Raw genomic sequence first — 27324 nt, 5'->3', positions numbered from 1 at the left:
CCAGCAGGTTGAGTTGAAGAGTAATGTGGTAGCCAAATTTGGGTCTAGACTGTATACTTTCCGACTGCGACATTTAAAACAGGTGTGATGCCCGGGGCGCCTGGGGGCTCGGTTGGTTGAGCGTCTGGCTTCGGCTCAGGTCGTGATCTCACGGCTCGTGGGCTGTGCTGCCAGCTTAGAGCTGGAGCCTGCTTCGGATTCTCTGCTCCTCCCCAGCTCGTGCTCTGCCTCTTTCTCTCTCTCAAAAATTAACATTGAAAAAATTGTTTTAAATAAAAGTAAAAAATAGATATGTACAAAATCGGGGCTTAGTCGCCCGCATTTCTGAGGAGGACGCTGTGCCAGCGCTCCGAAAGTAGTGTGGGCCTCACAGCTCCGCCAGGAGCAGGCCAGAGTCTGAGGGGAGCACCGCTGTCTCGTGTGCCCTCCCTCCCAGCCCCCCTCCCCCAACCAGGAGGGTGCAGGTGCGCTGGCCCGCGTGGCAGGTGCTGGGTATGGGTACACAGCTGAGTGAACCGTGACGGTCCTGCACCCCGTTGCTGTGGAGTTGCTCGGGGCTCGCACACGGGTGGGGGGTGCCCATGAGAGGCGGCACGGGGGGACACACACACACACACACACACACACACACACATACACACACCCCCGCCGCCCGAGCCAGTGGCACTGATGTTGAATGCTGGGTACCGCAGGTCTCTGCAGTCTCTGGTCCCTGGGCCGGGGCTCAGACAGGTGTGTCATTTCAGATCAGGGCACGCTGAAAGGAGTTGATGCAAGCAATGCGCTCGTTTTGCCGGGAAAGAAGAAAAAGAAGCCCAAAGCCCCTCCTCTGGCGAAGAAGGAGAAGAAGCCTCTGACCAAGAAAGAGCGGAAAATGCTGCAGAAAATCTTAGATCAGAAGGAGAAGAAGAGCCAGGTACGCCTGTTGTATCAGGGTCTGTGCGTGGATCCCTCTGGTAGAACTTTCCGGAATGAGGGGCATGCTTTGTGTCTGCGTAATCGCTTACAGTAGTCACAGGGCCTGTGTGGCAAGCAAGGTTGAGGAATTGAACTTTTTATGTGATGAAATCTTAATTTAAATTCCATGGCCTCCCGTGGCTGACATGGCTCCAGAGCGTCGGGCCGTCCAGGAGCCGCCCCGGGCCGGGCTGACGGGCCCAGGTCTGTTGAGGCCACGTGCTTGTTAATGGGGGAGCCTGAGTGTCAGCGCCCTCATCTTTGCTTATTTGTCCTAATCAGTCATCTGTGTCATTCATTTTTTAAGTTTATTCTGGAGAATGTAAACCTCTTTTTTTCAATGTTTATTTTTGAGAGAGAGTGAGAAAGAGCGCAAGCAGGGGAGGGGCAGAGAGAGAGACACACACAGAATCTGAAGACAGGCTCCAGGCTCTGAGCTGTCAGCACAGAGCCCGACATGGGGCTCGAACTAATGAACTGTGAGATCTTGACCTGAGTCAAAGTCAGACATTCAACAGACTGAGCTACACAGGTGCCCCGTATATATTTTTGTTAATGTCTTTTAATGTTTTATTTATTTTAGAGACAGGGAGACAGTGTGAGCAGGGAAGGGGCAGAGACACAGACACAGAATCTGAAGTAGGCCCCAGGCTCTGAACTGTCAGCACAGAGCCTGACACGGGGCTTGAACCCATGAACCATGAGATCATGACCTGAGCTGAAGTTTGTCGTTAAGCCCACTGAGCCAGCCAGGTGCCCCTATAAATACTTTTTAAGTTTATGTATTTATTTTGAGAGAGAGAACATGAGTTGGGGAGGGGCAGAAAAAGGGAGAAAGAATCCCAAGGAGGCTCCGCGCCATCAGCACAGAGCTGGATGTGGGGTCAGATCCACAAACGTGAGATTGTGACCTGAGTCGACATCAAGAGTCAGGCCCTTAACCAACTGAGCCACCCAGGCGCCCCTCCCTTCATACTTTTTTACGGTACAAATTTCGTCACGGGAAATTCAAATGTCTGCAGAGGCAGAGATCCTAGGGTGCTGGACTCGGGTCCTCGTCACCAGCGCCAGCGGCTGCCAGCCCACGGTCCCCCCGGGCGGCCACTTTCCCACCTCCTTGTTCAAAGCCTGGGAAGCACACATCTGTATCGGCGTCTGCAGCTGCTGAGGCAGAGGGTCGCCGCCTGGGCCGCGTACAACCACAGGGCCGTACTCCATTGCGGTTCTGGAAGCCTGAGTCTGAGATCATGGTGCAAAAGCTTTGGATCCACCAGCTTTGGGTGGCCCTCGGCGTCCTTGGCCCGTCTTCACGTGGCCATCCTCTCTGCGGGTCTACTAAGGATGCTTGTCTTGGGATTTAGGACCCAGCTGGATAATCAGTGTCTCATCCCGAGATCTTAACTTAATTACATCCGAAGAGGCCCTGTTTCCAAACAGAAGCACATCCGGGGACACGGCTGTATCCTTTGAGTCGGGGGCCACCGTTCAGCCTCCTACGCGTAACATATCCATAACCAGTTCCAACCGTATCTCTAAAGTAAGCGCCATTTAAAATAACCGCAAGACCGTTAGCACGCCTAAATTTTTAAAAAATATCAACTACCCAGCAAATGGTCAAACTTCCGGTTGCTTTATAAATGCTCCCCTACCCACATCTTTTTTTTGTCTCCCCCCACCCTCCACCCCCTTGTCCTTTGTGGAAGGAATTTGGGTTGCTTGTCTGCAGTTTCCCAGAGTGTGTTTTGTGAACCTTCGTCTGTGCGGTGAAGTTAAATACCCCCGTCCGCCCTCCGAATGCCCTGGAAGTGGTGTCTGGATCTGAGGCAGGGATGGTTTTGCCCCCACGGGACATCCAGCCACGTCTGGAGGCCCGGGGTGGGGGGCGTGGAGCCCGAGGTGCCCCTGCGCGGCTGCAGCTCACACAACAACCGAGCGTTCTCTGGCCGCGATGGCTGCGGTGCGGAGCCCGAGAAACCCCAGTCTGGAGACTTCCTGGGATTCGCATTTGACTTCCCATCAGGGTCACCACGCGGGGTGCCCTGCTCGCAGCCCTGACACTCAGCCCCGGGGCCCTCTCTGCAGGGAGACTCACCATCCTGAGTGTCTCCTTTTCATCCTGGGCAGTGTTTTTTTTCTCACTGTTCTGTGCATGGTTTTCCTTTTGTTGATTGCAAAACACATAGGCGGAAACACATATAAGATGCGTATATGTGATTTCAGGAATTAAAACCTCAGCGGAAAGAGGCCAGCTCTCCCTGCCCCCACACACTGCTCTCTTGAAGGTGACGCAGGGACCGCTTGCCCTGTCACGCGAGAGCCTCCGGTCCCGGTGACACAGCTGGGGAGCCCTGCCTTGTACACGTGGACCCTCCTTCGTTTAGTCGGTCTCCTGCGGATGGGCATCTGGACGGCGGAGAATCGCTTATGACACACAGTGATGCAGAGAGACCCTCGTTTCTCCGTCCCGGGAGTGGGGAGCCGCCCGGCTCACGTTAACGGAAGACCGCAGTGCCGCGACACGCTTCTCAATCGGACCTTGGGTTTAAAAGCCTAGGTCTGGGGCACCTGGGGGGCAGTTGGTTGAGAGGCCGACTTTGGCTCAGGTCATGATCTCACAGTTCATGAGTTCGAGCCCCGCGTCGGGCTCGGCACTGACAGCTTAGAGCCTGGAGCTGCTTTGGATTCTGTGTCTCCCTCTCTCTCTGTCCCTCCCCTGCTCATGCTCTGTCTCTCAAAGATACATGTTAAAAAAAAAAGTTTAAACTAAAAATAAGAGCCTCGGTGTTAGCAAGGCCAAAATCTGAGGCAGGGTCTCCCTTTTTTTTTTTAATTTTATTTTTCAAGTGATCTCTTTTTTTATAGTTTTTAATTTAAAAAAAATTCTTAAGTTTATTTTTAAGAGAGAGTGCCAGGGGTGCCTGGGTGGCTCAGTCAGTTGAGCAGCCGGCTTCGGCTCAGGTCATGATCTCACAGTTCGTGGGTTCAAGCCCCGCGTCGGGCTCTGTGCTAACAGCTAGCTCAGAACCTGGGGGCTGCTTCAGATTCTGTGTCTCCTTCTTTCTCTGCCCCTCCCCTGCTCACTCTCTGTCTCTCTCTTTCTCAAAATAAAATAAAAGACATTAAAAGAACTAAAAAGAGAGAGAGTGCGAGCAGGGGAGGGGCAGAGAGGGAATCCTAAGCAGGCTCTGGGCTGTCAGCTCAGGGCCTGCTGTGGGGCTCGAACTCATGAACTGCAAGTTCGTGACCTGAGCCAAAATCAAGAGTTGGATGCTTCACCGACTGAGCCCCCAGGGTCTCCCCCTAGGTCCCCTCCCTTTCTGAAGGGACAGTCCCCGGCCGCGTGTCCGACGCTCTCATCTCCTTCCCCAGCGAGCGGAGATGCTGCAGAAGCTGAGTGAAGTCCAGGTATCAGAAGCCGAGCTGAAACTCTTTTACACCACGTCCAAGCTGGGCACCGGGGACCGCATGTACCGCGTCAAACAGTGAGTCGGGGGCCCTCCTGCCAGGGCCCGGGGGCGGGGGTGGGAGGGGCGGGCTCCCGGGTGACCAAGGAGAAAAGGCATTTGCGGTGGCCGTTGTGCCGACTTTCCTCCGCCACGTGGGGGCCCCGGTGCAGTGACTCCCGCCAACACACGCGGACCTGCCCGCCCCTGTGCCGCGGGGCCTGCGAGCCGCCTCTCCGGCTCAGGCGCAGACGATTATGCTGGGCGGGGCTTTCAGGAGGTCGGGGATCGGGGTTCCGTTCGGCGTATTAGCAGGTCCGGTCTGGTTCGCACGGCGCTGAGCAGGCATTCGGGGTTTTGCGGGTGCGCTCAGTGTCCCAGCGGCCGTCCCGAAGCGCCCGAGGCCGGGTGCCCCGAAACGGGGGAGGTGGATTCTCTCGTGGAAGCTGGGGCGGCCGTTTCGCGCCTCTCCCCCAGCGTTCGGGTGGTTGGTGGCCGACCTGGGGGTTCCTTCCTGTAGACGCGACACCGCGGTCCCTGCCTCCGCTGTCCTGTCTCCCAGCATGTCTCCGTGTCCGTGTCTTCCGTGGCCTCCTTTGCATCTGCGTCTTTTCTTGTGATGTCAGGCAGTGGATTCAGGACCCCCCCTGATCCACGGTGCCCTCATCTGACCTGAATTCCATTTGCAAAGACCCCGTTTCCAAGAAGGTCTCGTTCTGAGTCTCTGGACGTGAATTCTAGGGAGACACTGTCCCACCCACTGCCACCGACATTCACCAGTTAGATGGTGGGGGGCGGGGTGCACCTGGGTGGCTCAGTGGGTTGAGCGTCTGACTTGTGATTTTGGCTCAGGTTGTGAGTCCAGGGCTTTGGGATCGAGCCCCACATCCGGCGCTGCCTTGAGCAGGGAGCCTGCTGAAGATTCTCGCTCTCTCCCTCTCTCTGCCCCTCCTCCTCTTGCTCTGTCTCAAATCTAAACCTTCAAAAAGAAATGAAAGAGAAAGGATTTGCTTTCACATTAAAATCCGGGTTCCCACCTGGCCCTGAGCCCCGCCAGTGGTTGTTCCCACGGGACGCGACCCTGAGCGGAGCCCACGTGCCCCTCCCCCCTCCCCCCCAGCACTGTGGTCTTACTGTCGGCCTCCTCCCTGTAGGCACTGTGTGCTTGTGGCTGCTCTCAGTGCAGACTGTGTCCCATACTGTCCTCTAGGCCCTGAGGATAGAAGGGACCCGGAAGTAAAATCATAAGTGAGCTCCTTTAGGAAGCCTGCATCCTAATCACAAGGTGGGGTGCGCAGCAGTCACATGAATACGTACGTGTTCTGCACTCGGCGGAGCATAGTGAGGGAACGAGGGTGGAGGGAGCTGGCAGAGTCCCTGATGGGTGACATTTGAGTGGAGTGAGGGAGGACTTCTACACGGGGAGCCGGAACAGCAAGTGCAAAGGCCCTGAGGTGGGAAAGGGGGTGTCCTTTGAATCCTGGCTTCTGAGGGGCGTACAGTAACACAGAGCTGTGCCAGGTTGACTGGCCCGCCGTCGGGCCCTGCGCCTGACTTCCGGCCATCCCCGCAGGAGGTCTGACAAGATCGAAGGCCCGGGGCAGAGGATCAGCAGCCTCAGCGGGGCCGGCCGGAAGCGCTCCCGCATGGAGACAGAAGAGGAGACAGAAGACGAGTCATCCGCATCCTCGGTGGAGTCTGAGGCCCCCGAGGCCCCTGCCGCGGAGCCGGTGGAGGAGGCTGGTGCGGGGACACTGCCAGCTCCGCTGGGGCAGGGGACCGGGAGCACCGAGTCCGGCGGCCAGCCCTCTCAGGCCCCAGCCTCCGCCGTGGCCAGGCCCCCGGCAAAGCCGGCCGTCTTCATCCCTGTGAACCGCTCCCCCGAAGTGCAGGTTTGTTGCTCTGTGTCTGTGCCTGTGAGGAGCTTGCGGGGGGGGGGGGGGGGGGGGGGGGGGGGGGGGGGGGGGGGGGGCGGCTGAGGGTGCGGAAAGGGGCATCCTTGTGACTCAGGCGGGTGGAATCCCCCTCTGTGGCCCAGTGTCCCTGCCCGTGATGGCAGTGACTGCACCTGCCTGTAGGGTCGTCTTAGAGACGTGGGCAGGTGCGCATGCAGGCAGGTGTGCGTGTGGGCAGGTGCGCGTGTGGGCAGGTGCGCACGCGGGCAGGCCTGGCGCAGGGCGAAGGCAGCTGGCCGCGCCCCCACTGCTGTGAACGGGGACAGGAGCCATGGAGGAGACTGGGTGCTGGGAAGGGGGAGAGCAGGAGGGCCTGGGAAGGCATCTAGGGCAGCAGCTCGGAGACGGGCAGGCGCGGAGGAGAGGGGCTGCCCCTCGCAGAGAGCCGGACGAGCAAAGGCCCTGAGGCAGGAGGCCTCCTGGGTCCTACAGGGGCTGTTGCAGACCACAGACTGTATGGTGGAAACGGGGGGGATGCGGCCAGCTCCTTCCTTTCAGTGGGTGAAAAACAAGAAAGCATCAGTGCAGGGTTCTAGGTAAGAGTAAGTTCTATTCATTGAAACCGGTTTCAGCTCCTGGTATGTTCATGTGCTCGTGTATAATCAGGGCAAGCTGGCGGCTCTGAGAAGCCAGCCGGCGTGCCCCAGGGTTCCCGCTGCAGGGACTGACCTCAGGTGCCGTCAGATGGCTGCTGGTGGGGCGGGAATCTGCTTCCCACAGTCCCCTGGGCCCCCCCCCCCCCCCGTGCCCCGGCTGCCCCCACCCCATGCTTCGTCCCCGTTCTTTCTCTGTGGCTTTTCCCCACTCGTGCCCCTAAACTGTCATTACTTAGCTCTGCCTGTTTTTTCTAAATGACATCACGTCATTTGTCTCCCTGCAGTTTGATTTTTTTGGTTACATCCGTTTTGTGTTTCGGAGACTCACTTGTCCGTGTCGGCGCGTGTGGTCGAAGGCCCATTTGTTTGGGGTCGTCTCCGCCTCTGCCCTCACCTACCGCGCTGTGCGGCTGGGCACGCGCGTGTTCTCCACGTAGAGGATTCTCTGCGCCTGCCGAACTTGCTCTTGGGCAGTGTTTGCAGGCTGAGGGTCACGCCATCCGTGGGTCGTGAGGGGACCAGCACTTTGTTTTTGAAACAAATAGAGTAGAACAGAAACAGAACAGAACGTTTTAAATTCACGTGTTAGCCTGCTTCACGCAGTGAAGGTGTAAGTTTGTAAAACTCCTTCAGTAGGTAATGCATCAGAGCCTTGAACAAAGGGGGGGGTGCTCTGACCCCCCTCCGCAGTCAGAAACCCACGTACGACTTTTGACCCCCGAGAACGTAACTACTGACAGCCTGCTGTTGACCAGAAGCCTCGTGACACAAAACAGTTGATCCACGTGTGTTTCATACGTTACATGTATCAGATGCTGTGTTCTTATAATAAAAGTGAGGTAGAGAAAGGAAAACGTCACTAAGGAAATCACAAGGGAGAGGAATCATGTATAGTTCGGTACTTTTTTTTAATGTAATCTCTGCGCCCTACGTGTGTCTTGAACTCCGGACCCTGAGGTCACGCTCTACTGACTGAGCCAGCCAGGCGCCCCTCGTCCTGTACTTGACGGGAAATCCGTGCACGAGGAAGCAGCCCCACACAGTCGTCCAAGGGTCCCCTGTGTGCGCCAGGCTGTCCCCGAGGGCACCCGCGGTGGCACGGGAGGTCCCGCTGCCGCCTCTGTCCCCCGTGGCAGGGCCTCGCCGACTTTGCTAGGAGGGCTCCCGGCATCCGCACGCCCACGGCCACCTTTATAGAAGCCACACCTCCCTTTGGAGCCTCGCCGAGCCCCTCTGCCGTTCTGCGGGCCCCCCCCATGTCCCCGGCGCTGACTTCCTCTCTGCCAGGAGGAACGGCTGAAGCTCCCGATTCTCGCTGAGGAGCAAGTGATCATGGAGGCAGTGGCCGGGCACCCCGTCGTCATCGTGTGCGGGGAGACGGGCAGCGGGAAGACCACGCAGGTGCCACAGTTCCTCTACGAAGCAGGCTACAGCAGGTGGGGGCTAGGGGCCGGCCACGGGGTCCCCGCTGGCCCCTCGGGTGATCTCCGGCAGTTACCATGAGGGGGAGCTCCCAGGGCCCTAATCCCGGCTCAGGCATTATGCTGTGTGGCTTTGGCCAAGCTACTTGACCTCTCTGGGCCTCGGTGTCCCCGTGCAGTCCTTGCACCCACTTCACACGGGTGTCATGTGAGGAAATGAGAGGGTTTGTGTAAAAGGCTCAGATGGGTCCCTGGCACGTGGGCGGGGTATTTTATTAACGTCACCTCCTGTTGGCACCTTTGGCCCGTGTGGGTCACGGGTCCCCAAGACCACCCCAGGCTCGTTGATTTGCTGGGAAGGCTCACAGGACCCAGCGTGCCGTTGTACATGTGGGAGTTCTTAGAGCAAAAGGACTCGAAACAGGGCGGGCAGAGGGCACAGGTGCGCAGGGTGGAGTCTGGGAGGAGCCGGCACAGGCTTTCACAGCCCTCTGCCCGGCGGGTCCCACGGAAGCAGCAAGTGGGACCAGACCAGCCGCGTAGAAGCTGAGCGCCCAGGGTGTGGGTTGGGGTCAGATCCCCCCTGCCTGGTGCAGGTGCTCAGGATAAACCACAGTTTGTACAAACAGTCCAGGCACGGAGAGCCCCCTTGTCAGGATCGGGAACCCTCCCGAAATTCGGTCCCAGACAGCAGCCACAAGCAGCGCAGTAAGCAGACCTTTCTAGAAGTCCGGCCTCGGGCTTCTGTGTGGCCTGTGGACTGCACAGCAGGCGCCAGCCCCTCAGCGGGTCCCACGTCTCACGGAGCACGTGCTCACTGGCTTCAAGCCAGCCTGGCCCCAGCCTCCCATCCGCGACGTCTGCGTGCGGCCCGTTGGGCTGTCCCCTTTTGCCTCCAGGCGGTGCCGTGTCCCTTCTAGGGAGGGCCACTCTGTACAAGGAGTCCTGACGCAGAACCTCGAGTGACCGTGGGACAGACAAGCGGGCCCGAGCACGGCTGATGTGTTCTGTCTTCCTCTTGCAGTGACAACAGCATCATTGGCATCACGGAGCCCCGCCGAGTGGCTGCTGTGGCCATGTCCCAGCGAGTGGCCAAGGAGATGAATCTGTCACAGCGGTGAGGGCTCGAGTTCTGGAGGAGGGGAGGAGTGGGTCCCCGGCCTGGCCTGGGCCGCTGTCCCGTGGGAGCCGAGCAGTTCTGTGCGCTGTCCGTCCCAAGGGTGCCGGGCGGGAGTGGTGTTTCTGCACCTGAGCCAAGGGCCTGCAGTCTGGACAGCTGGGCCTCCCTGGGGAGGGGGCCACAGGCCAAGGACAAGCCCACGGCCCTTGGGCTCCCTTCTCGCACGGTGCCCTGAGGAGGCCGAGGCTCTGACTGGGGCTGAGGCCGGAGCGGAGCGGCGGGCGGGCAGTTAACGGTCCGCCTCGTCCCGGAGTTTTCGGCGGGGCTCCCGAGTGCGGCTGCCGGACTCGATATGGAAAACAGAGCAATGCAGGCAGACCGCCCTTGAGCGTGGCCGGGGGGCCGCGTTTACCCTGCACACACCGGGGCCTTAGTGTGTCCAGCGTGGTCTAAAACCGAGAAAGTCCCCTTGCCCTGCCTGTTCCTGGTTATGTACCGAGCAGCACCTGCTGTGGGCCGGCCCGCCCTCCTGGCCCGGCGTGCAGCTGGGGAGGCGTGCTGCCTCGCACGTTGTGGGGCCGGTGCCCCCGGCGTGTTCCTGTGGGTCGTTCTGGACGATCGTGGGTGCAGACAAGCGACTGTGTGCGTCTGTGCTCCTGTCCGACTCGTGCATGAATCATTCGTATTCTTTACCTTTTCTGTATCTTTCCTGTTCTGTTTAATGGTGTATGTGGAAAATAACAGTACTTAAAAAGCTGCCCTTTCTGGTCATCGTTTTTAACTTTTTTAAAGAAACGTTTATTTATTTTGAAAGAGAGAATGAGAGCAAGAGGGGCAGAGAGACAGAGAGAATCTAGGCTGGCCCCGCACTGTCCGTGCAGAGCCCGACGTGGGGCTTGATCACACGGACCGTGAGATCATGACCTGAACCGAAACAGAGTTGGACGCTTAATTGACTGAGCCCCCCAGCGCCCCCTTTTAGCTTTTTGTTGTGGAAAATGTTAGGCACGTACAGAAGTAGAAAGTGTAGTGAGTGAGTCCCTGTGGACCCAACACCCAGTCCTGGTGATGGTCAGCTGGTGGCCGGCCTTGCTCCGGCCGTGTGCCCCGGGCCCCGGGGTTCACAGCTGCCGTCGGAGAACTGCGTTCTCCAGCTGTTGCTGAGATCCAGGCCGCGTGTCATGTCTGTGAGGGAGCGACTGAGGCCGCTGCCGCCCCCACACCGTGGCTGAGGCTCGCGACACCCCGAGCCGCCCGTCTCTCTTCTAAACAGTTTCGCAGCTGGTTGTTCAAATCACGCTCCGGCCAAGGTCCGCGTTCATTCGACCTGTTCCTCAGAGGCCCGAGACCGCCCCTCCGCGTCACGTGGCGACCGGGCGCGGTGACTGCTCTGGGCATCTCCCGTTGGTCTCTGTGCGGCCCTGTGTCTGCCCCGAGCCGCAGCCTGTCCCCTGTCCCTGCAGGGTCGTCTCCTATCAGATCCGATACGAAGGGAACGTGACGGAGGAGACCAGGATCAAGTTCATGACGGATGGCGTGTTGCTCAAGGAAATCCAGAAGGTCGGTTGCTCGTCTTGTCTCAGCGCAGCCGGCCGACACGGGGTGGGCGGTCCCAGCAGTCCACGTGCCAGCCTCGGGCCGAGTGCCACCGGGTCACCTGGGCAGGGTGCTTCCCTTGTCTGAGCCTCCGCTTCTTGATCTGGTAGCTGGGACCTTCCTCACGCAATCGTCCTGAACAGAAATCGTGTGATGTGGGAACACGCCTCCGCATGGGGCGTTCGCTGAGCGGGAGCTCACGTTGTTGGGATTTGGTTCAGGGACTGTGTCCCTCAGCCACGCGTGCAGCGCTCCTGGCTGGCTGTGTGGCATCCGCCTGGGCCGAGGTCTCTGGGGAGGGCAGAGGTGACGCCCATCTCCTGTCATGAGGCCGGGCAGGGCCACCCAGGGAGGGGGCTGTGAATGTGGCTCCAGTCTGGTTCCCGACGGTCCTCTCTGTGTGGGAGACGCTGTCCCAATGTCCTCGGTCCCGTCCGCCACCCCCCATCCCAGTCCCGCCTGCCCTCCCTTCCCTCCGGGCATCTGGATTTGGGAGCTTGCCTCTAATGACCGGTAGCTGCCCTTCCTCCAGCAGTTTCTCTGCCGGCGCCAGGCCCCGGGCTGTGTGCTTTACGGATCGTGTTGTCATGGACCTCCCTGTGGCCCTGTGAAGTGGGTCCTGTTGCCCCATTTTACAGATGGAGAAGCAGGCACAGGGAGGTGAAATAACATGGCTGGGGTCACAACCCCCCCCCCCCGACCGGTGCTCTAGGACCGGTGCCAGCTGTGAAGGGGGCTCCTCGGGGGCTTCTGGGCTGGGTGGCAGGGGCCTGGGCCCCGGGCCTCACTGCGCCACCCTCCCCAGGACTTCCTGCTGCTGCGGTACAAGGTGGTGCTCATCGACGAAGCCCACGAGAGGAGCGTGTACACGGACATCCTCATCGGCCTCCTGTCCCGCATCGTGTCTCTCCGGGCGAAGGTAGGGCGGTGGGGAGGGGTGGCATGCAGGGGTCAGGCGAGAGAGGACAGGGTCCCCCGGGCCCAGGGGCGGGACTGTGACTCCCGAGGTTAGCAGCCCCCCGGGACTCCTCCCCCTTGGACTCCTGGGTCTGGCTGTGTTACCCTTCCGTCCGTCACCCCGTGTGTCCCGCAGAGGCACCTGCCGCTGAAGCTGGTCATCATGTCGGCCACGCTGCGGGTGGAGGACTTCACACAGAACCAGCGGCTCTTTGCCCAGCCGCCCCCGGTCATCAAGGTAGCGCCCGGGCCGGCGGGGGTGGGACGGGGCCTGAGGGCTCCCCACTGTGGGACGCCTGGTCCCTAGTCCCGGGGCCACTCCCACAAGGCCCTGTTCTCCTGGTGGAGGCTGAGACCATGGGCCGTGGGGAACTGAGAGCTCCGGGGTCGGAGAGGCCAGGGGAGGGGCCACTGAGCTCAGCCCCCCGCCCCCCCTCCCCGGTGCCTCCGTGGGCATGTGTCCCAGGTGGAGTCCAGGCAGTTCCCGGTGACGGTGCATTTCAACAAACGGACGCCGCTGGAAGACTACAGCGGCGAGTGCTTCCGGAAGGTCTGCAAGATCCACCGGATGCTGCCGCCAGGTGAGCACCAGCCACCAGACGGCCCGGCCCTCCACTCCCAGGCCCTGCCTGCCGCCTTTTCCCGGGCCTCACCTCCCCCGCTGGCTGCCTCCGGGGGTGGAATGTACATAAGTTGTACCATTCTAACCATCTAAAAAAAAGTTTTTTTTATTATTTTATTTTTGAGACAGAGACAGCATGAGTGGGGGAGGGGCAGAGAGGGAGGGAAACACAGAATCTGACACAGGCTCTGAGCTGTCCGCACAGAGCCCAACACGGGGCTCGAACCCACAAACCGTGATATGACCTGAGCTGCAGTCAGACTGCTAACCGACAGAGCCACGCAGGTGCCCCCTGTTTCAACCGTTTTTAAGCGTATCATTTGGTGGGTTTAGCGCATTCACAACGCCCGCTTACCTCGTTTGCTGAATCGTGCTTCACAGAAGCGGCGTTCTTTACAAATTAAGATCCGTCGCAGTCCTGCGTCACGCCAGTCGGTCGGGCCGTTTTTCCAACATCCTGGTGGTTCTCGCAGAATTTCAAACCTTTCCAGGGTATCTGTTCCAGTGATCTCTGAGCAGGGGTCACAACCCTGAAAGCTTAGGATGGTTAGCAGTTTTAGCAACATTCAAAGTTAAGGTACACGCGGTGTTTTCAGACGGCGCTATCGCACAGATCAGAGCGTATTGTAAGCGTAACTTCTGTGCGCCGGGCAAGCACACGACTCACGTGGCTCGCTTCAGTGTGACCCTCCCCGCGGGGGGTCTGCGGCATGCCGTGCTGTGCGGCCGCCCCCACCATCCACAAGAGAAACTCTGTCCCCCTTAAACACTGAGTCTCCGTCCCCCTGCCCTAGCCCCTCCCCCATCCCCCTTCAGCCCAGGAGTGGGACAGCCTGGGCGTGTGGCAGCTCTGTCCAGCAGCTCTGTCCAGCTCCCTGACACACGTCCTCCGTGCATGCCTGTGTCACTCCGTCCTGCCGTGACTGGCTCTTGCTGACGCCCAGCTCCCGGCAGGTGGCGGCTGCTAAGCAGACGTTTGCTCCAGGTAGGACCGGGTAGTGAGGGGTCTGGCTCTCTCCGCAGGCGGCATCCTGGTGTTCCTGACGGGGCAGGCGGAGGTACATGCGCTGTGCCGCAGGCTGAGGAGAGCTTTCCCGCACGCCAGACGCAGGCCGCCAGGTACCCCGGCCGCACTTGGCCCCGAGAGCCCCCCGTGTGAGAGCCAGTGCCCTTGCGCGCACCGTGCGGTGGCCTTGCTCTGGGCAGCGAAGAACAGAGCCCTGGTGACTGGGTGTGGCCTCAAGACCTTGCCCTGCTCACTCTGCTCTTCCTGCAGAAAAGGAAGACCAAGAAGATTCAGTGGAGGAAACGCGGAAGTTTAAGAAGTCGCGGACGAGGGCGAGGAAGGCCCAGGCAGCGGTGTGTACAGGCGCGCGGGGGCCTGGGGCCCCGAGGCTGCCTGCTCTGGTGGCCAGTGGCCCCCTGTGGATGTGCAGATGCCAATTTAACTAAGATGAAGTAAAATTAAGATTCAATTTTAAATGAATGAGTCCCATCAGATGCGTTTCAGGTGCTCGGCACCCTCCTGGGTCTGCTGCTGACCGTGCTGGGCCGCCTGGGTCCAGAACTTTCCTATTGTGGATGAGAGTTCCGTTGGGTGCTGCTGCCCTGGAGGCCACAGGGTGGGCTGTGATTTGAAGGTTCCTGTGCTGTGGGCCAGGAAGAAGCTTCTGGAAGGCAGGGCCTGTGAGGATGTCTGGGAGCAGAATAAGGGTGCGGAGTCCTACAGGATGTCATCTAGGTTCCGGGGACAAGAGCGTCCTTACTAGGGAGTCACTAGCCCCCACCCGCTGAGTTTCGGACCTGCCGGGCGCGTCCTAAGCACCGTCCAAGCGGCGACCGGTGCTCCCAGCAGCCCGTTGCCCAGCCCTGTGGCCGTCCTGGCATTGAGGCGCCCAGGCAGGCAGACGGCTGTGAGGGCCCAGGGCGGGCGGGCTGGGCTGGCTCTGGGATGAGCTTGTCCCTCCTGCCCGTGACCCGTGTCTCCTGCAGCGGTGGTTCTGACGTCTTGTCTGCCGTAGACGTTGCCCCAGATCAGCCTGGACAGCTACTCCGTGTTGCCGGCCGGTGAAGGCGATGAGGACCGGGAGGCGGAAATGGACGAGGAGGAGGAGGGCCTGGGCTCCGACCTTGACCTGGACTTGGGGGACGGCGAGGCCGATGCAGGTGGGCCCTGGGCAGGGCCCCTGCTCGCACCCCCTCGGTCGCTCACTCGGCAGGCGTCTGGGGCACCTCTGGTGTGCCAGGCCCTGTGGTTAGGCCCAGCCGTGTCGATCTCGAACCCCAAGAGGGCCGGGCTCTGGGGCCGCCCTGTGCCTGCTGTTTGCTGAGCTCCTGCCACTGCGGGCAGGTAGAGCCTCTCGTGTCCGGAGGGTCGACTGTGACGAGCCTGCCACCCCCAGGCTCCCCCTTGCTGGGTGAAGGCGGGCCTCGAGCTGCCTGTGGGCGGCGGCCAGTCCCCCACACCCAGTGAGGAGACGGCCCAGGGCCTGGTGGGGAGCCCGGGGGCACCCGGCAGGGTGTGGGGCTCGTGGCCAGACTCTCCCGAGGAGCCTGTCCAGCAGGGCGGGTGTCCCTCACCCAGTGGGGAGGGGGTCGTGGGCCCTGAAGAGCTTCCAGGAGCCTCTTAGGCTCAGCCCACCCTCTGTGCCGGGCCCCTGGCAGCAGGTGGGACAGGTCGGGGGACACCGGGCAGCCTGAGGTGGGCTTTCCCCGCAGGTGCGCAGCTGGACGCGTCGCTGCCGCTCCACGTGCTCCCGCTGTACTCCCTGCTGGCCCCGGAGAAGCAGGCGCAGGTGACTGCAGGCGAACCCCCAGACGCCAGGCCCAGGCTGTGCTCCTCCCCGGCCGTGTGGCTGGCACCCCGGTTGGGAGGGGGTGTTCGGACCTTGGAGAACAGGAGCACAGCGGCCAGAGGCAGGGGGAGGGCTTGTCCACCTTGCCCCCCGTGGGCCCCCAGCCTGGCCAATTCCTCCGGGGTCAAGAGCCCCCTGTGTCTGTGCCACCAGCTCTTCCCTGATTTCAGTGTTTCCTTGCCGCTTCCGCCCCCCGACGACCCCAGGTCTTCCAGCCTCCCCCGGAGGGGACGCGGCTGTGCGTGGTGGCCACCAACGTGGCCGAGACGTCCCTCACCATCCCGGGCATCAAGTACGTGGTGGACTGTGGGAAGGTGAAGAGGCGGCACTACGACCGGGTCACCGGCGTGTCCTCCTTCCGAGTCTCCTGGGTGTCCCAGGCCTCAGCCGATCAGCGGGCGGGCCGAGCGGGCCGGACGGAGCCGGGCCACTGCTACAGGTGGGCTTCCCCGGGGACCTTGCGGTCCCTCTGCAGCAGCCCCCGCGGGGAGCGGAGAAGGGCCCCCCCAGGGTGCAGGATTGCTGTGTCCCGCTGGGGACGGTCCTCGGCTCTCAAGCACTCGCATTCTTTCTCTGCTCTGACCCCTGAGTGATGCTTATTTTTAGCTGTTTTCTTTTTTCTGTCACGGCTTTGCGGCCATTTTCAAGCGTGCGCTTCCGGTACTTAGCGTTCTCAGAGCCGTGCAGCCGTCCCCGCAGTCTGTCCCGAACGTCGTCGCTGCGAAAGAAGCCCCATCCGTTCGTTCGGCATTTCCTCCCCGCAGCCCCCTTCTCGTCCCCGTGCTTGGACGTGTGTTTCTGCGCCCCTGGGTCTCTCCCTGGGCTGGGGGTGGGGTTGCTGGGTCACGTGGTCGCTCTTGTACCTTCGCCCGCTCTGTTCCCGGCAGCTGTGCACGCACGGTCTGGTTTCCCCACGTTCTTGCCAACGCCTGTTACTTTCCGTTTTTTCAGACATGCATGTGTGTGTGGTGGTCGCCGTGCACTTGATTTGCGTGTCCCCGGCAACTGATGACCTCGAGCACCTGCTCGTGTGCCGTTGGCTATTTGGGTTCTTGGCAGACATGTTTTTTCGTTTCTTTTGCTTATTTTTTTAAACGGGGTTACTTGTCCTTTATTCTTGAGTCGAAAGAGTTCTTTACCTAAGCTGGGCGTTAGCTCCCCGTCAGAGGTGTCATTGGCAAACTTCTTCCCATTGGTGTTTTGTTAGTGTTAATTGGTTATTTTATAGCTGGAATTTGGGGTTTGACATTGTTTTAAGTCATGGAAAAAGGAAATTGAGACACAGAGCCCGACGCGGGGCTCGAACCCACGAACCGTGAGATCTGACCTGAGCTGAAGCCGGACGCTTAACCGACTGAGCCCCCAGGCACCCTCTTTATTTCTTCATAAGGTGATGGCGTTCTCTCTGATACTTCTTTCCGCCCAGGCTCTATTCGTCTGCGGTTTTCGGTGACTTTGAGCAGTTTCCTCCTCCTGAAATCACCCGGAGGCCGGTTGAAGACTTGATCCTACAGATGAAATCACTCAATATCGAAAAGGTGAGTGGTGGCCCCGCCTGCCAGCAGCCCAGGAGCGGACCCCGCTGGAGCCAGCCCAGCCGCCGGCCCACTCCCGTGGGGCGCTGCGTCCACACGTGCCCCGGGGCCTCCCGAGACACCGCTTTCCCAGGGCTGCACCCCGGGGACACCCAGGGGACAGTTGCCTGTGACGGAAGCCACACGGGCTGGGCCTGCCCGCTGCATAGTGGCCTGTCGCTGACTTTGGGGCTCACAGAACATTCTGCTGACATGGTCCTCACGTTGCACCTGTGTGAGGGCTACCTGCCTTCCTGCTGCTCTGTGAGGAGCTGCCAGAGAGAGACAGACAGACGGACCCTGGACCATTCGTCCTTTCCCGTTCCTTCCACCCTGTCCACCAGGCCAACCTTGCAACAGCTTCCTGTCCCTGTGCCTTTGTCCGTTTTGGAGTTTTTGTATAAAAGGAGCCGCTCGCAGAAACGTCTCCGGGGGCCCCCGCGTTGTGGCCCGTGTCAGTCAGCCCTTCATTCCCTCTGCGGCCGCGCGTCGCTGTGGTAGGGCCAGGCCGCGTCCTGTCTACCCGCTCCTCTGCTGTCGGCGCCCGGGGTGTCTCCACCTCCGGCTGCGTCGGACAGAGCCGCTGTGAACATGGCGTGCACGGGATTCATTGGAACGCTGGTTTTGAGTTGGTCACACTTTGAACCTGGTCCCTTTGTCCCCTCACCCTTTTACTGTGTGGGGACGTTGGCTCCTCTTCACTTACAGGATTGCTCCCTGTTCGTCAGGGGCCCTCCGGGTTGAAAGAAAACTCAGTGGAGGCAAAGCCCTGGCCTTGGGCTTTCTCAGTCTCCGTTCCAAGAACAGCCCTTGGCACACATGGTGCCCAGTGGATGCACATGAGGTGCTATGGATGCACATGCGAGGTGCCCTGTGAGTGCACACTTGGGGTGCCCGGTGGATGCACACACAAGGTGCCCAGTGGATGCACTTGGAGCATGTGCGTCGTGTGAATGAAGGGGTCCCCCCGGCACACGGCGCTGCAGTGTGCCGGGGTCAGCTGCCTGAGCGCCCTGTGGTGTGAGCAGTCTCAGGATCAGCACGGGAGTGGCACCCCCTCCAGGATGGCCCGGCTGCACCCTGCGGTCACCTTGTGTGCTTCTCCGCATTCACTGCTGCCCCTGCGTGTCTCCTGTGCCCAGGTTGTCAACTTCCCCTTTCCGACCCCTCCCTCCGTGGAGGCCCTCATTGCTGCCGAGGAGCTGCTGGTGGCGCTGGGTGCCCTGCAGGCGCCCCCTAAGACAGAAAGGTAGGTGGGGCTGGGGGTGGGGCGTATAGAGAGCCCCGGCCCGCTCAGCCGTGACCCCCCACCATGCGCCTCCGTCCCCCAGAGTGAAGGAGTTGCAGAGGTCCCGGCTGAGCTGCCCCATCACCGCGCTGGGCAGGACCATGGCCGCGTTCCCCGTGGCGCCCCGCTACGCCAAGATGCTGGCGCTGAGCAGACAGCACGGCTGCCTGCCCTATGCCATCACCGTCGTGGCTGCCATGACGGTCCGCGAGCTCTTCGAGGAGCTGGACAGGTGGGCGTTGAGGGGCCGCCCCGCGTGGGGGGAGGAGCGGGCGCGTGGGGTGGTCCCGTGCCCACTCTGGTCCTCCCCGCGCCAGGCTGCATTCGATCCCGGCAGAGCTCTGCCTGCACAGAACTCGTGGGGCAGCGCACACGTCCCGGGTCTGGCGCACGATGTCTGAGGGTCCAGGCTGAGGGCCGGACCGCCAGCGTTCGGGTCTCCCTCCGCCACTTCCGGGCTGTGTGGCCACGGGGAGGCGACTTCCCCTCTCTGTGCTGCCTCTTTCCCATCTGGAAAATGGGGAGACGTTGATAACGACTGAGTTCTTGTCAGGGTTACAGTAGTGGACACGGGCAAAGCGCTCCAAGCCTGCCGACAGCTCCCTGAGCGCACGAGTCCGCTCTCTTTGGGCTGGGGGTCAGGACGGTGATCCCTGCAGGCCGCACTCGGTGGCTGTCACAGCAGCGTCCCGGGCTCCTGTCGTTGCTCGTGAGCAGCACAGCGACCGACGGTGTTACTCGTTGGTTGGATTCTTCCTTTGTGTCGGCCTCTGGACGTGGAGTGGCCGGGCCAGGGGGCCGGCGTGCACGGACTCTCGTGGGCAGGGGCTGGATTCTGAGACCTCACTCCTGTTCATCGGGGGCCCCACCAGGCATTTCCCCCGCCCCCGAGCCTCCGAGCCTGCCCCGATGCACTAGCCCCTTCCCTGGCGCGTTCCCTGGCCCTGCGGCCCTGAGGGCGGCCAGGCCACTAGCCCGGGCGGCATGTGTGTTCGCAGACCGGCCGCCAGTGACGACGAGCTCGCCAGGCTGAAGGGCAAGCGGGCCCGGGTGGCCCAGATGAAGAGGGTCTGGGCCGGGCAAGGCGCCTCCCTCCAGCTCGGGGACATCATGGTGCTGCTGGGTGCGTGCCTGGTGCGGCCTTGAGTGGGGGCGGGGCGGGGGGCGGCACGGGCCTGGCAGGGCAGCGAGCAAGCACATGCCTCGTCCGCAGGGGCGGTGGGAGCCTGTGAGTACTCCGGCTGCTCGCCGCAGTTCTGCGAGGCCAACGGGCTTCGGGACAAGGCCATGCTGGAGATCCGGCGCCTGCGGGGCCAGCTGACCACTGCAGGTACCGCCCCCCCCCACGCCAGCCTCTGGGGGCTCCCACGTGCTCCCTTCCCGGGCAGCGCCCGGCAGACACCGTGACCGTTCTGGTGTTCCGAGTGGTGCGGGGCAGCGTCAGCCACGCACGGTCGCTCCCCGTGAACCCCGGGCTCCAGCGTGAATCCGTCTCCCTCTGGGACTCGTCTGCGACCCACACCAGGGCTTCCTGGGCGCTCACCCGCTGTGCGTGTCAGCGGAGGGGTTCCCATCAGGCCGTTCCTCCGTCTCTTCTTTGGGAGTCGGGGAGCAGCCCCCCACTCTCCGTCCCTGGGGTCTGGTTTTCCCTGTTTCTTTCCTTGTTTCTCTTTACCTTAAACAGCATCTGTGTTGCTGAAGGTTTTGTAGAGAAACAGGTTTATGTAGCAGATCTCAGACCAGAAACAGTCTTGTCTGTGACCATCTTTCCTCCTGATCCTCCTCCCTGCATGTCCCCCTCCAAGGCGCAGGGCCCAGAGCCCCCATCCCCTCTGTCCCCATGCAAGGTACCCCACAGCTTCAGAGCCCCCACCTCTCGTGCAGAAGGCGAGGCCTCGCCTGCTGTCATGCCTGCCTCGGCGGCCCCCTGGGAGCCCGAGAGGAGACGGTCTCGCCCTGCTCTGCACGCTGGGGGGCCTCTTCTGGGCACATGCAGCCCAAGCAGGTCTCCCTCGGCCGCTCACTCTGCTGCTCGATGAGGACATGGGGTCTTGTCCTGAGGCACAGGGGGCATGGGTTTGGGGCAGGCAGCTGGCTCTGTCCTGCTGAGGACACGCCGCAGCCTCGGTGGAGAAGAGCCAAAGCGAGCAGGTGGCCGCGTCTGGACGGCACGCTGAGTGCTGGGAGGCCTTCCCGAGGGTCAGGGCAGAGGCGGCCCCCGGCCTCAGCCTCCGCACCCCTGGCGTCCTCACAGCCGGCTCTCCCCACAGTCAACACCGTGTGCCCCGAGGCCGGGCTCTTTGTGGACCCCAAGATGCAGCCGCCTTCCGAGAGCCAGGTGACCTGCCTGCGGCAGATCGTGGTGGCCGGCCTGGGCGACCACCTGGCCCGTAGGGTCCAGAGTGAGGACCTGTCTGATGACAAGTGGAAGAATGCCTACAAGGTCAGCCTCGGGGACGGGAGGGTCGCTGCACCAGGCACGGGTCAGTGCCACCCGCGCTTCTCCGTGGACAGACGCACGGAGAGCCAGGCCGGCAGCTGGCACAGTGCCCCTCTGCCCTCCAGCTGAGCTGTGACCCAGTCCACGCGGTTTAATCTCCGCGGAGTGTGCGTGCATCTCCGGGGCTCACGCCCGCTCACCGTGCCCCCACAGACCCCTCTCCTGGACGAGCCCGTCTTCATCCACCCCAGCTCCGTCCTCTTCAGGGAGCTTCCGGAGTTCGTGGTCTACCAGGAAATCGTGGAGACCACCAAGATGTACATGAAAGGTACCAGGCTGGCAGCCGGCCCCTCGCCTCACCCGCCGTGGCTCTGCTCAGCGGCGTCCCCGGCGTCCCCGGGACCCTGTGCGGGGAGAACCCGAGAGGCCCTCCTGCGAGGCGGGGCCCGCTGTGACCCCCGGCCCTTCTCTTCCGGCCCCCAGGCGTCTCGGCCGTGGAGGTCCAGTGGATCCCAGCCCTGCTGCCTTCCTACTGCCAGTTCGACAAGCCCCTGGAGGAGCCGCCCCCCGCCTACTGCCCGGAGAGGGGGCGGGTGCTGTGTCACCGCGCCAGCGTGTTCTGTGAGTCACGCAGCGCGTGCCCTGGGAGTGTGCAGGCGGGCGGCACCGCCTCGGGCCTTGCCCCTCTTCGGTGGTGGGCCCCGGGGTGCAGGGACGGGACCGGGGGCCTGTGGGGACCCATCCCAGTCTCGGGCTCATGGGCTCCTGCCCGCAGACCGTGTCGGCTGGCCGCTCCCTGCGGTGCAGGTGGATTTTCCGGAGGGCATCGACCGCTACAAGCACTTCGCCCGGTTTCTGCTGGAAGGGCAGGTAGGTGGCCCGGCGGCTCCCCGGGCCCCTGGCATCGCCGGCAGAAGGGAGCTGGGGCCCCTCACCGCTGCGCGGTCTCTTCTCAGGTCTTCCCCAAGCTGGCCTCACACCGGAGCTGTTTGCTGTCCAGCCCCAGCACGATGCTGAAGACGTGGGCCAGGTCCGGGCTCGCGGGCCGCGTCAGGTGGCGGCGGCGGCGAGGGGAGCGGGGTTAGGACCCTGGGGTGGCCGTGACCATCACCGCCGAGCGAGGAGACACTCAAAACAACGGAAAAGTGTCTCTTGTGGTCTCAGAGGCCAGAGGTTGAAAGGTGTCCGCAGGGCTGTGCTCTCTCTTTGAAGGCTCTGGGGACTGGTTGGAGGGGGGGTCCTTCCTGTCTCTTCCAGCTCCTTGTGGGTCCAGGCGGTCCTTGCCCTGTGACCGCATCGCCCCTGGGTCTGCCTCTGTGTTCACGCGGCTGTCCCTCCGGGTCTCCGTGTCTTTTCTTGTACGGACACCAGGCGTCGGATCTAGGGCCCGCCCCCATCCAGTACAGCCCCCCCTTAAGTAATCAAATCCACCAAAACTCTTCAGATCAGGTCACACTCTGCGGTGTGGGGGACACCCTGGTCGGCCTGCTGTAAGGCTCAGGTTCAGCAGGAAGGGCGCTGGCGGCTGCCGCTAGCTGAGCACAGACCTGCCTCCGTCCGACAGCCTGCTCCTCCCTTCTGTCCCTCCCTGCCCCAGCCCCCCTGCCTTCCTGAGCCCGGCATCCTGGCAGTGCAGTGGGCTTGGTGCATAGGAAGCTGGCGTGCACACGCCCCCACATTCCCTGGGGACTCCAGGTGGGGGTGGGGGGTCACCCGGCAGACCATTGTGAGCCCCAGCCATGTGCCAGGCACCCTCTCTCCAGTTGGGGTGCGGGACATCCCAGGGCGGGAGGTGAACACCGAGACAGAATGTAACTAGCGCAGAAGGTGTGTGGGGACTGAGCCACAGGGGGACAGAGCGGGATGTTGGGGGTGAGGCATCTTGGGGGGCGTAGGTAGGTCGGGGGAGCCTGACTGAGCAGATGGGGAGGAGGCAAGGCTGTGAGCAGAGACACGGAGGAAGGTTCTAGGAGGGATGAGCAGCCCGTGTGGAAGCGGGCAAGGGCAGTGAGGGAAGCCAGGGGTGTGGACGAGGGGTGAGGGGACGGGAGGGTGGTGGGGGACAGGGGTCCAGATCCTCCTCTTCAGCCAGCACCCCCAGCGCGGCAGAGGGGGACCCTTCCCCCATCCTGGGGGCACATGACACCCTGCAGCATGCATCCCCTCCCGCAGGCTGCAGCCCAGGACCGAGAGTCTCCTGAGGGCCCTGGTCGCCGAGCAGGCCGACTGCCGCGACGCCGTGCTGGCGGCCTGGAAGAGGAGCCCCAGATGTGAGTCGGCCCGGGGCACAGGCCGTGTGGCCCAGCGGTGGGAGCGGGCGGACCGGAGGGGGCGCACCCAGGCACGCCGGGGCCCCTGGGAGGATCTGCCGGGCAGGCAGCTGGGTGCAGAGCTTCCCCGACACAGAGCTCCCCCTGCCCCCGTAGACCTGCTGGCCGAGTACTGCCAGTGGCTCCCGCAGGCCGTGCACGCCGACGTGGAGAAGGCCTGGCCACCCGCCTCCGACTGCTGACCTGAGGCCCGGCTGCGGGGCCACGGACTTGTCTGGAGACCGAGGGGGCCAGCAGCCGTCCCCCTGCTCTGAGGCTGCTCCCTGGAGGCAGGCCGAGCCCCCCGCTCCTCCTGGACGTGGCTCGTCTGGACACGGCTTGCCGCCGCCCTGGGCAGTCTGAGCCGGGGGGCTTCTCCGAACTATTTATTACGTGGAGGGTAACAGTGACTTCTCGCTCGCTGCTCAGTGGACGACATTAGTCCCCTGGGGGGCGGGAGGCTCCGCGGGGCCCTTGCTCCGCCGCCCCTTCCCAGCGGGCTGGGGGTCCCTGGCCGTGTGTGCCGCTGTAATAAACCTTCACCATGAGAACCTCCGCAAGTGGGTTTAGTGATCTCTGAATGTGGGGGCGGCCATGCGCGGGCGGAAACTAGTCTGGGGGGCGGTGGGGGCTCACCCACGTGTCCGCCACGCCTGCAGGGGTGGTTGATTCCTGCGCTTACCCTGGTGTTCGTCCTGAGTCCGTCTGTGCCAATGCCGTAGTGCAGGTGCAGAAATTCTGTGACGTGGATCCAAAGTAAAACAGCAGAGATGCACGTTTAATATTCCCAAATGACTCTCTCTCTAGCTTGGCCACTCACCCCAGTGTACCCCCAAACCAGGAGGCCCCTCCCGCTCTCCCCACATTCAAGACGGCGGCAAGTGCTGTGGGCTCTACCTCCAGAGTTTGTCCAGAGCCCCCACAGTCCCCAGCTTGCGCCCACATACGCACCCAAGTCCCCGAATCCCACGCCTTCTGCGCAAGCCGCCACCAGCTGCCTGCTCTCCGAGCGCCCGCCTGCCGGCCCCCCACGCGTCCGGCTCGTGCAGCAGAGGGAGCCTTTTTACACCTAAATCTGAGCGTGTGCCACATCAGGTCTTCTAGAACCTTTGATAATAAAAGTCAAGCCCCTTATCCCCTCATTCACCAAACTCCATGCATGGGGCTTGCTTTCAGTCTCTTCAAGCAGGGCTCCCCTCCCCCTCCCAACCTCGGGCCCAGCACCTGCTTAGACCAGCCTCCCAAGGGCTCCTGCATGGCGGCTCCCACCCCTCCCCCTGCAGCCTCCACTTCCTCAGCATCCCTGCCTTCTAGAACCTCACCACTCCTCGCTGAACGCTAGTCTCTGGAACTCCCAGCTTGCCGGGCCTCTCCAGGAGCACCAGGGTACTTCATTAACACTGTGCCTGGGCATACAGTAGGAGCTCCATGCATGCACATCACCGGCATTAGGCGCTCAGGAGTTCCTGAATAAATAGCCAGTTGCAAAACCCTCCTTCGAAATCACTGCCTGATGACTAGATTAACTAGGAGTGTAAAAACGCAGACCCCGGGGCCCACTGCAGACATATTCAGACTCTACAGGGGAGGCGGGTTACCCGGGTAATGGCGTTTGGGACCAGGACAGGGACGTTTCCTAGCGCTGCCGTGTCCCTGGGGGCTTGTTTTTCAGACCCACTAATGGGAGGCATCTGGGTCCCCTTCCCCACTTTGCCTTCCGATGGTATGAGAAGTTTTAAACAAAAAATTAAAACATGGAGATGCCGGGGATTGAACCCGGGGCCTCATACATGCAAAGCATGCGCTCTACCACTGAGCTACATCCCCTACCCGTAAGCTCTGCTTCCTGGGAATGAGGATATTGGAAGCCACATCTTTGTGCCCTTCCCACATTTTTTCCTTCCTGAATGTTTAGTGTCCCATCGATTTCAAGAGGCCAATTCCGTGGCCCCAAAGCCCACTGGCCGGGGTGCCCAGAGCTGCGCCTGTGACAATCCTGGCAGGAAATAGAGGGCACGGTGGCCGGTCGGTGCTGTCCCTATATGAACTGATCCAGATGACTGCTGGCAGCATGTGTCCTCGTTAGTATAGTGGTGAGTATCCCCGCCTGTCACGCGGGAGACCGGGGTTCGATTCCCCGACGGGGAGGCTGGCGAACATTTTAAAAGCAGATAGAGGTTTTCCTTGGCGTCCAATTCCTAAATATTGAAGGTGGAAGGTACACCTCGCCCTTGGCCTTGTAGGGTCCATGTAGGGCCCCTGCAAAGATGTGCCAAGACCCTGGAATAAACTGCGCCGGAGAAACCGGACCCCCAGGAGGTTCTCTGTTACGTATAATATATATGCATAGATAAGTATGCAGTGGGTGTGTTGTTACTTCTATTTCCGACGTGCGTCACAGCAGCAAGAGCCAACAATGCTCCAGCTCCTAGCCTGCGTCGCAGCCGTGCGCTCCTGATGCTGGTGCCCTCTGGTGACGCCCGGAAGGTGGGCAAGCAGCACTGTCACCTGCCCAAGGCTGCGTCAGTCACAGTCTGCTGGAGACACGGGTCCCCTCTGGGGGGAAGGGCTGGCACAGGCAGGAAGTGGCGTCCTGCACCCGTCACCTTCCGTCCTGCACCTGTCCGCAACTGCTTGCATGTTACTTTTCTCCCTCCCTTCCTCCCTCCCTGCCACCCACCTTCTCTTCTCTCCTTCCTTCCTTCCGTATTCGGTGCTTATCAAAATGATACCCGGAAATGATTTCTTAGGAATGGTTTTTAAAGAGCTATAGGTGGTTGAGGGACCATATTGTGAATATACTAAATGCCACTAAACGGTTCACTTTGAAATGGTTACTTTTATGTCATGTGAATCTCACCTGAATTTATAAAAAATTAATTTTAACAAAAAAATTAACTTTAACAACAGATCAAGGCTTGTTTGGGGAAGAAAGGAATGGAAAGGGAGGATGGGGGTATAAATGGCTTTGGCCTGATAGAAGGCGCCTGGAAAGGTGTGTACCCCACCATCTAACCTGATAATCCCACGCATTGATTTTGCCGTTAGGGAGCCAAACTTCAAATGCGGGAGGAAAAGCCCACACACAAACAACTTTGGACTTGGTGCGCGTTCGCACTGCTGTCGTACTGGGTGTCCGGTTAGTGCGTCTGTGACTTGGTGCGCGTTCGCACTGCTGTCACACTGGGTGTCCGGTTAGCGCGTCTGTGACTGGGCCCCGCCGGCACTGGGCGCTTCGCCAACACTCACCTCGTGAAGGGCCTCCCCACACCACACCCCCCCCAGAGAGCTCTCCCCTTCCGTTTCCCAAAAGGAGGGGAAGTAGAGAGCGCCGAAGCCAGACCCCGACCTGGTGACCTCTTCAGGCCTTGAAGTTGAGCAACTGCCACAGGTATGGTGGCCACGCTCGGAGCCCGGATCTGAGTCCCTCGCTGCCCCCAAGGAAAGTCACCGTCTGGCTGGTGCGGCCCCCACACGCCTTGATGCGGTCAGCATCCCTGTCACACCTCAGGCTGCTTGGAGAGTTGCACCTGGGGGGTGACTTTTTTCCTGCGCACAAAGAAGGGAGCTTGAGAAAGTGGAGTTCCGAGACAGGTATGATTCCCTGTCCATTCACCTGCTCGTTAATTCAACAGGTACTTATCAAACACCTATCAGATGCCAGGCACTGTTCTGGACCTTGAAGGATACAGAGGTGACTCAGGGGTCTGTCGTTCTAGCTGGGGAGACAGAGAATGGACAAGGAAAAACAATACCTAACGTAACAGGAAGAGGCTGGGGTCGGGTTGGGAGGCGTGATCCCGGAGGGCTTCTCGGAGGCGGTCGCCTTGAAGGACAAGAAGGAGTTAGAGGCTCGAGAGTCTGGATGACGTGAGTTCCGGCTGATCTTGGGACTTTCCGGGGCGGATGTCCAGGGTGGAAGACCCAGGGCCGGCACCACGACCAGGAGGACCTACACAAAAGGCTGACCTATCAGCAGCCGAAATAGCTCAGTTGGGAGAGCGTTAGACTGAAGATCTAAAGGTCCCTGGTTCGATCCCGGGTTTCGGCAATTGCGTTTTTCTTTAATGCACCGGAAGGCGGTGGAAAAAAACCTACCCGAACAGAAGCGGCTAATTCTTTCCAATTAATAAACGGTTTCACTTTCTCTAAAACGGCTCCGAAAGGTATCCACGGGAAACGGGAGCTGCG

At 61.2% G+C, this 27324-nt stretch overlaps 1 protein-coding gene, 1 long non-coding RNA gene and 3 other non-coding genes across 7 annotated transcripts in view; 3 read left to right on the top strand and 2 right to left on the bottom strand.

Moving 5' to 3' along the window:
- DHX37 (DEAH-box helicase 37) overlaps positions 1-23689 on the top strand; it is a 26733-nt gene extending 3044 nt beyond the window's left edge. The window contains exons 2-27 of one of the 2 annotated variants that reach the window (XM_029921257.1): positions 747-916; positions 4327-4439; positions 5974-6292; positions 8239-8387; positions 9397-9489; positions 10956-11052; positions 11894-12007; positions 12182-12283; positions 12512-12626; positions 13691-13786; positions 13944-14026; positions 14689-14833; positions 15386-15462; positions 15729-15961; positions 16949-17060; positions 18239-18345; positions 18428-18616; positions 19383-19507; positions 19598-19714; positions 20655-20827; positions 21038-21152; positions 21308-21445; positions 21600-21694; positions 21781-21854; positions 22997-23094; positions 23251-23689. In XM_029921257.1, the coding sequence (XP_029777117.1) occupies positions 747-916; positions 4327-4439; positions 5974-6292; positions 8239-8387; positions 9397-9489; positions 10956-11052; positions 11894-12007; positions 12182-12283; positions 12512-12626; positions 13691-13786; positions 13944-14026; positions 14689-14833; positions 15386-15462; positions 15729-15961; positions 16949-17060; positions 18239-18345; positions 18428-18616; positions 19383-19507; positions 19598-19714; positions 20655-20827; positions 21038-21152; positions 21308-21445; positions 21600-21694; positions 21781-21854; positions 22997-23094; positions 23251-23336 (3335 nt within the window). In that variant the 3' untranslated portion in view covers positions 23337-23689. Of the gene's footprint in view, positions 1-746; positions 917-4326; positions 4440-5973; positions 6293-8238; positions 8388-9396; positions 9490-10955; positions 11053-11893; positions 12008-12181; positions 12284-12511; positions 12627-13690; positions 13787-13943; positions 14027-14688; positions 14834-15385; positions 15463-15728; positions 15962-16948; positions 17061-18238; positions 18346-18427; positions 18617-19382; positions 19508-19597; positions 19715-20654; positions 20828-20949; positions 21153-21307; positions 21446-21599; positions 21695-21780; positions 21855-22996; positions 23095-23250 lie in introns of those variants that run through there. The other variant, XM_029921258.1, reaches the window with a different exon arrangement.
- On the bottom strand, positions 5345-27324 carry LOC115277248. Of its 2 annotated transcripts, XR_003902322.1 has the most exons (7): positions 26889-27324; positions 26483-26682; positions 13023-13197; positions 7280-7475; positions 5718-5849; positions 5535-5613; positions 5345-5379 (listed from the first exon to the last, which is right to left on the bottom strand). It is a non-coding gene; the product is annotated as an uncharacterized LOC115277248 (long non-coding RNA). The 2 variants fall into 2 exon arrangements; XR_003902321.1 differs by lacking the exons at positions 5345-5379; positions 5535-5613; positions 5718-5849; positions 7280-7475; positions 13023-13197 and having other exon boundaries at positions 25953-26682; positions 26889-27283.
- TRNAA-UGC lies at positions 24889-24960 on the bottom strand. Its single transcript has one exon. It is a non-coding gene; the product is annotated as a tRNA-Ala (tRNA).
- Positions 25210-25281, top strand: TRNAD-GUC. Its single transcript has one exon. It is a non-coding gene; the product is annotated as a tRNA-Asp (tRNA).
- TRNAF-GAA lies at positions 27112-27184 on the top strand. Its single transcript has one exon. It is a non-coding gene; the product is annotated as a tRNA-Phe (tRNA).

Source organism: Suricata suricatta, chromosome 14 (genome assembly GCF_006229205.1).
Source record: "Suricata suricatta isolate VVHF042 chromosome 14, meerkat_22Aug2017_6uvM2_HiC, whole genome shotgun sequence".
Taxonomy (NCBI): Eukaryota; Metazoa; Chordata; class Mammalia; order Carnivora; family Herpestidae; genus Suricata; species Suricata suricatta.
This window is presented reverse-complemented; position numbering and strand designations above follow the sequence as displayed.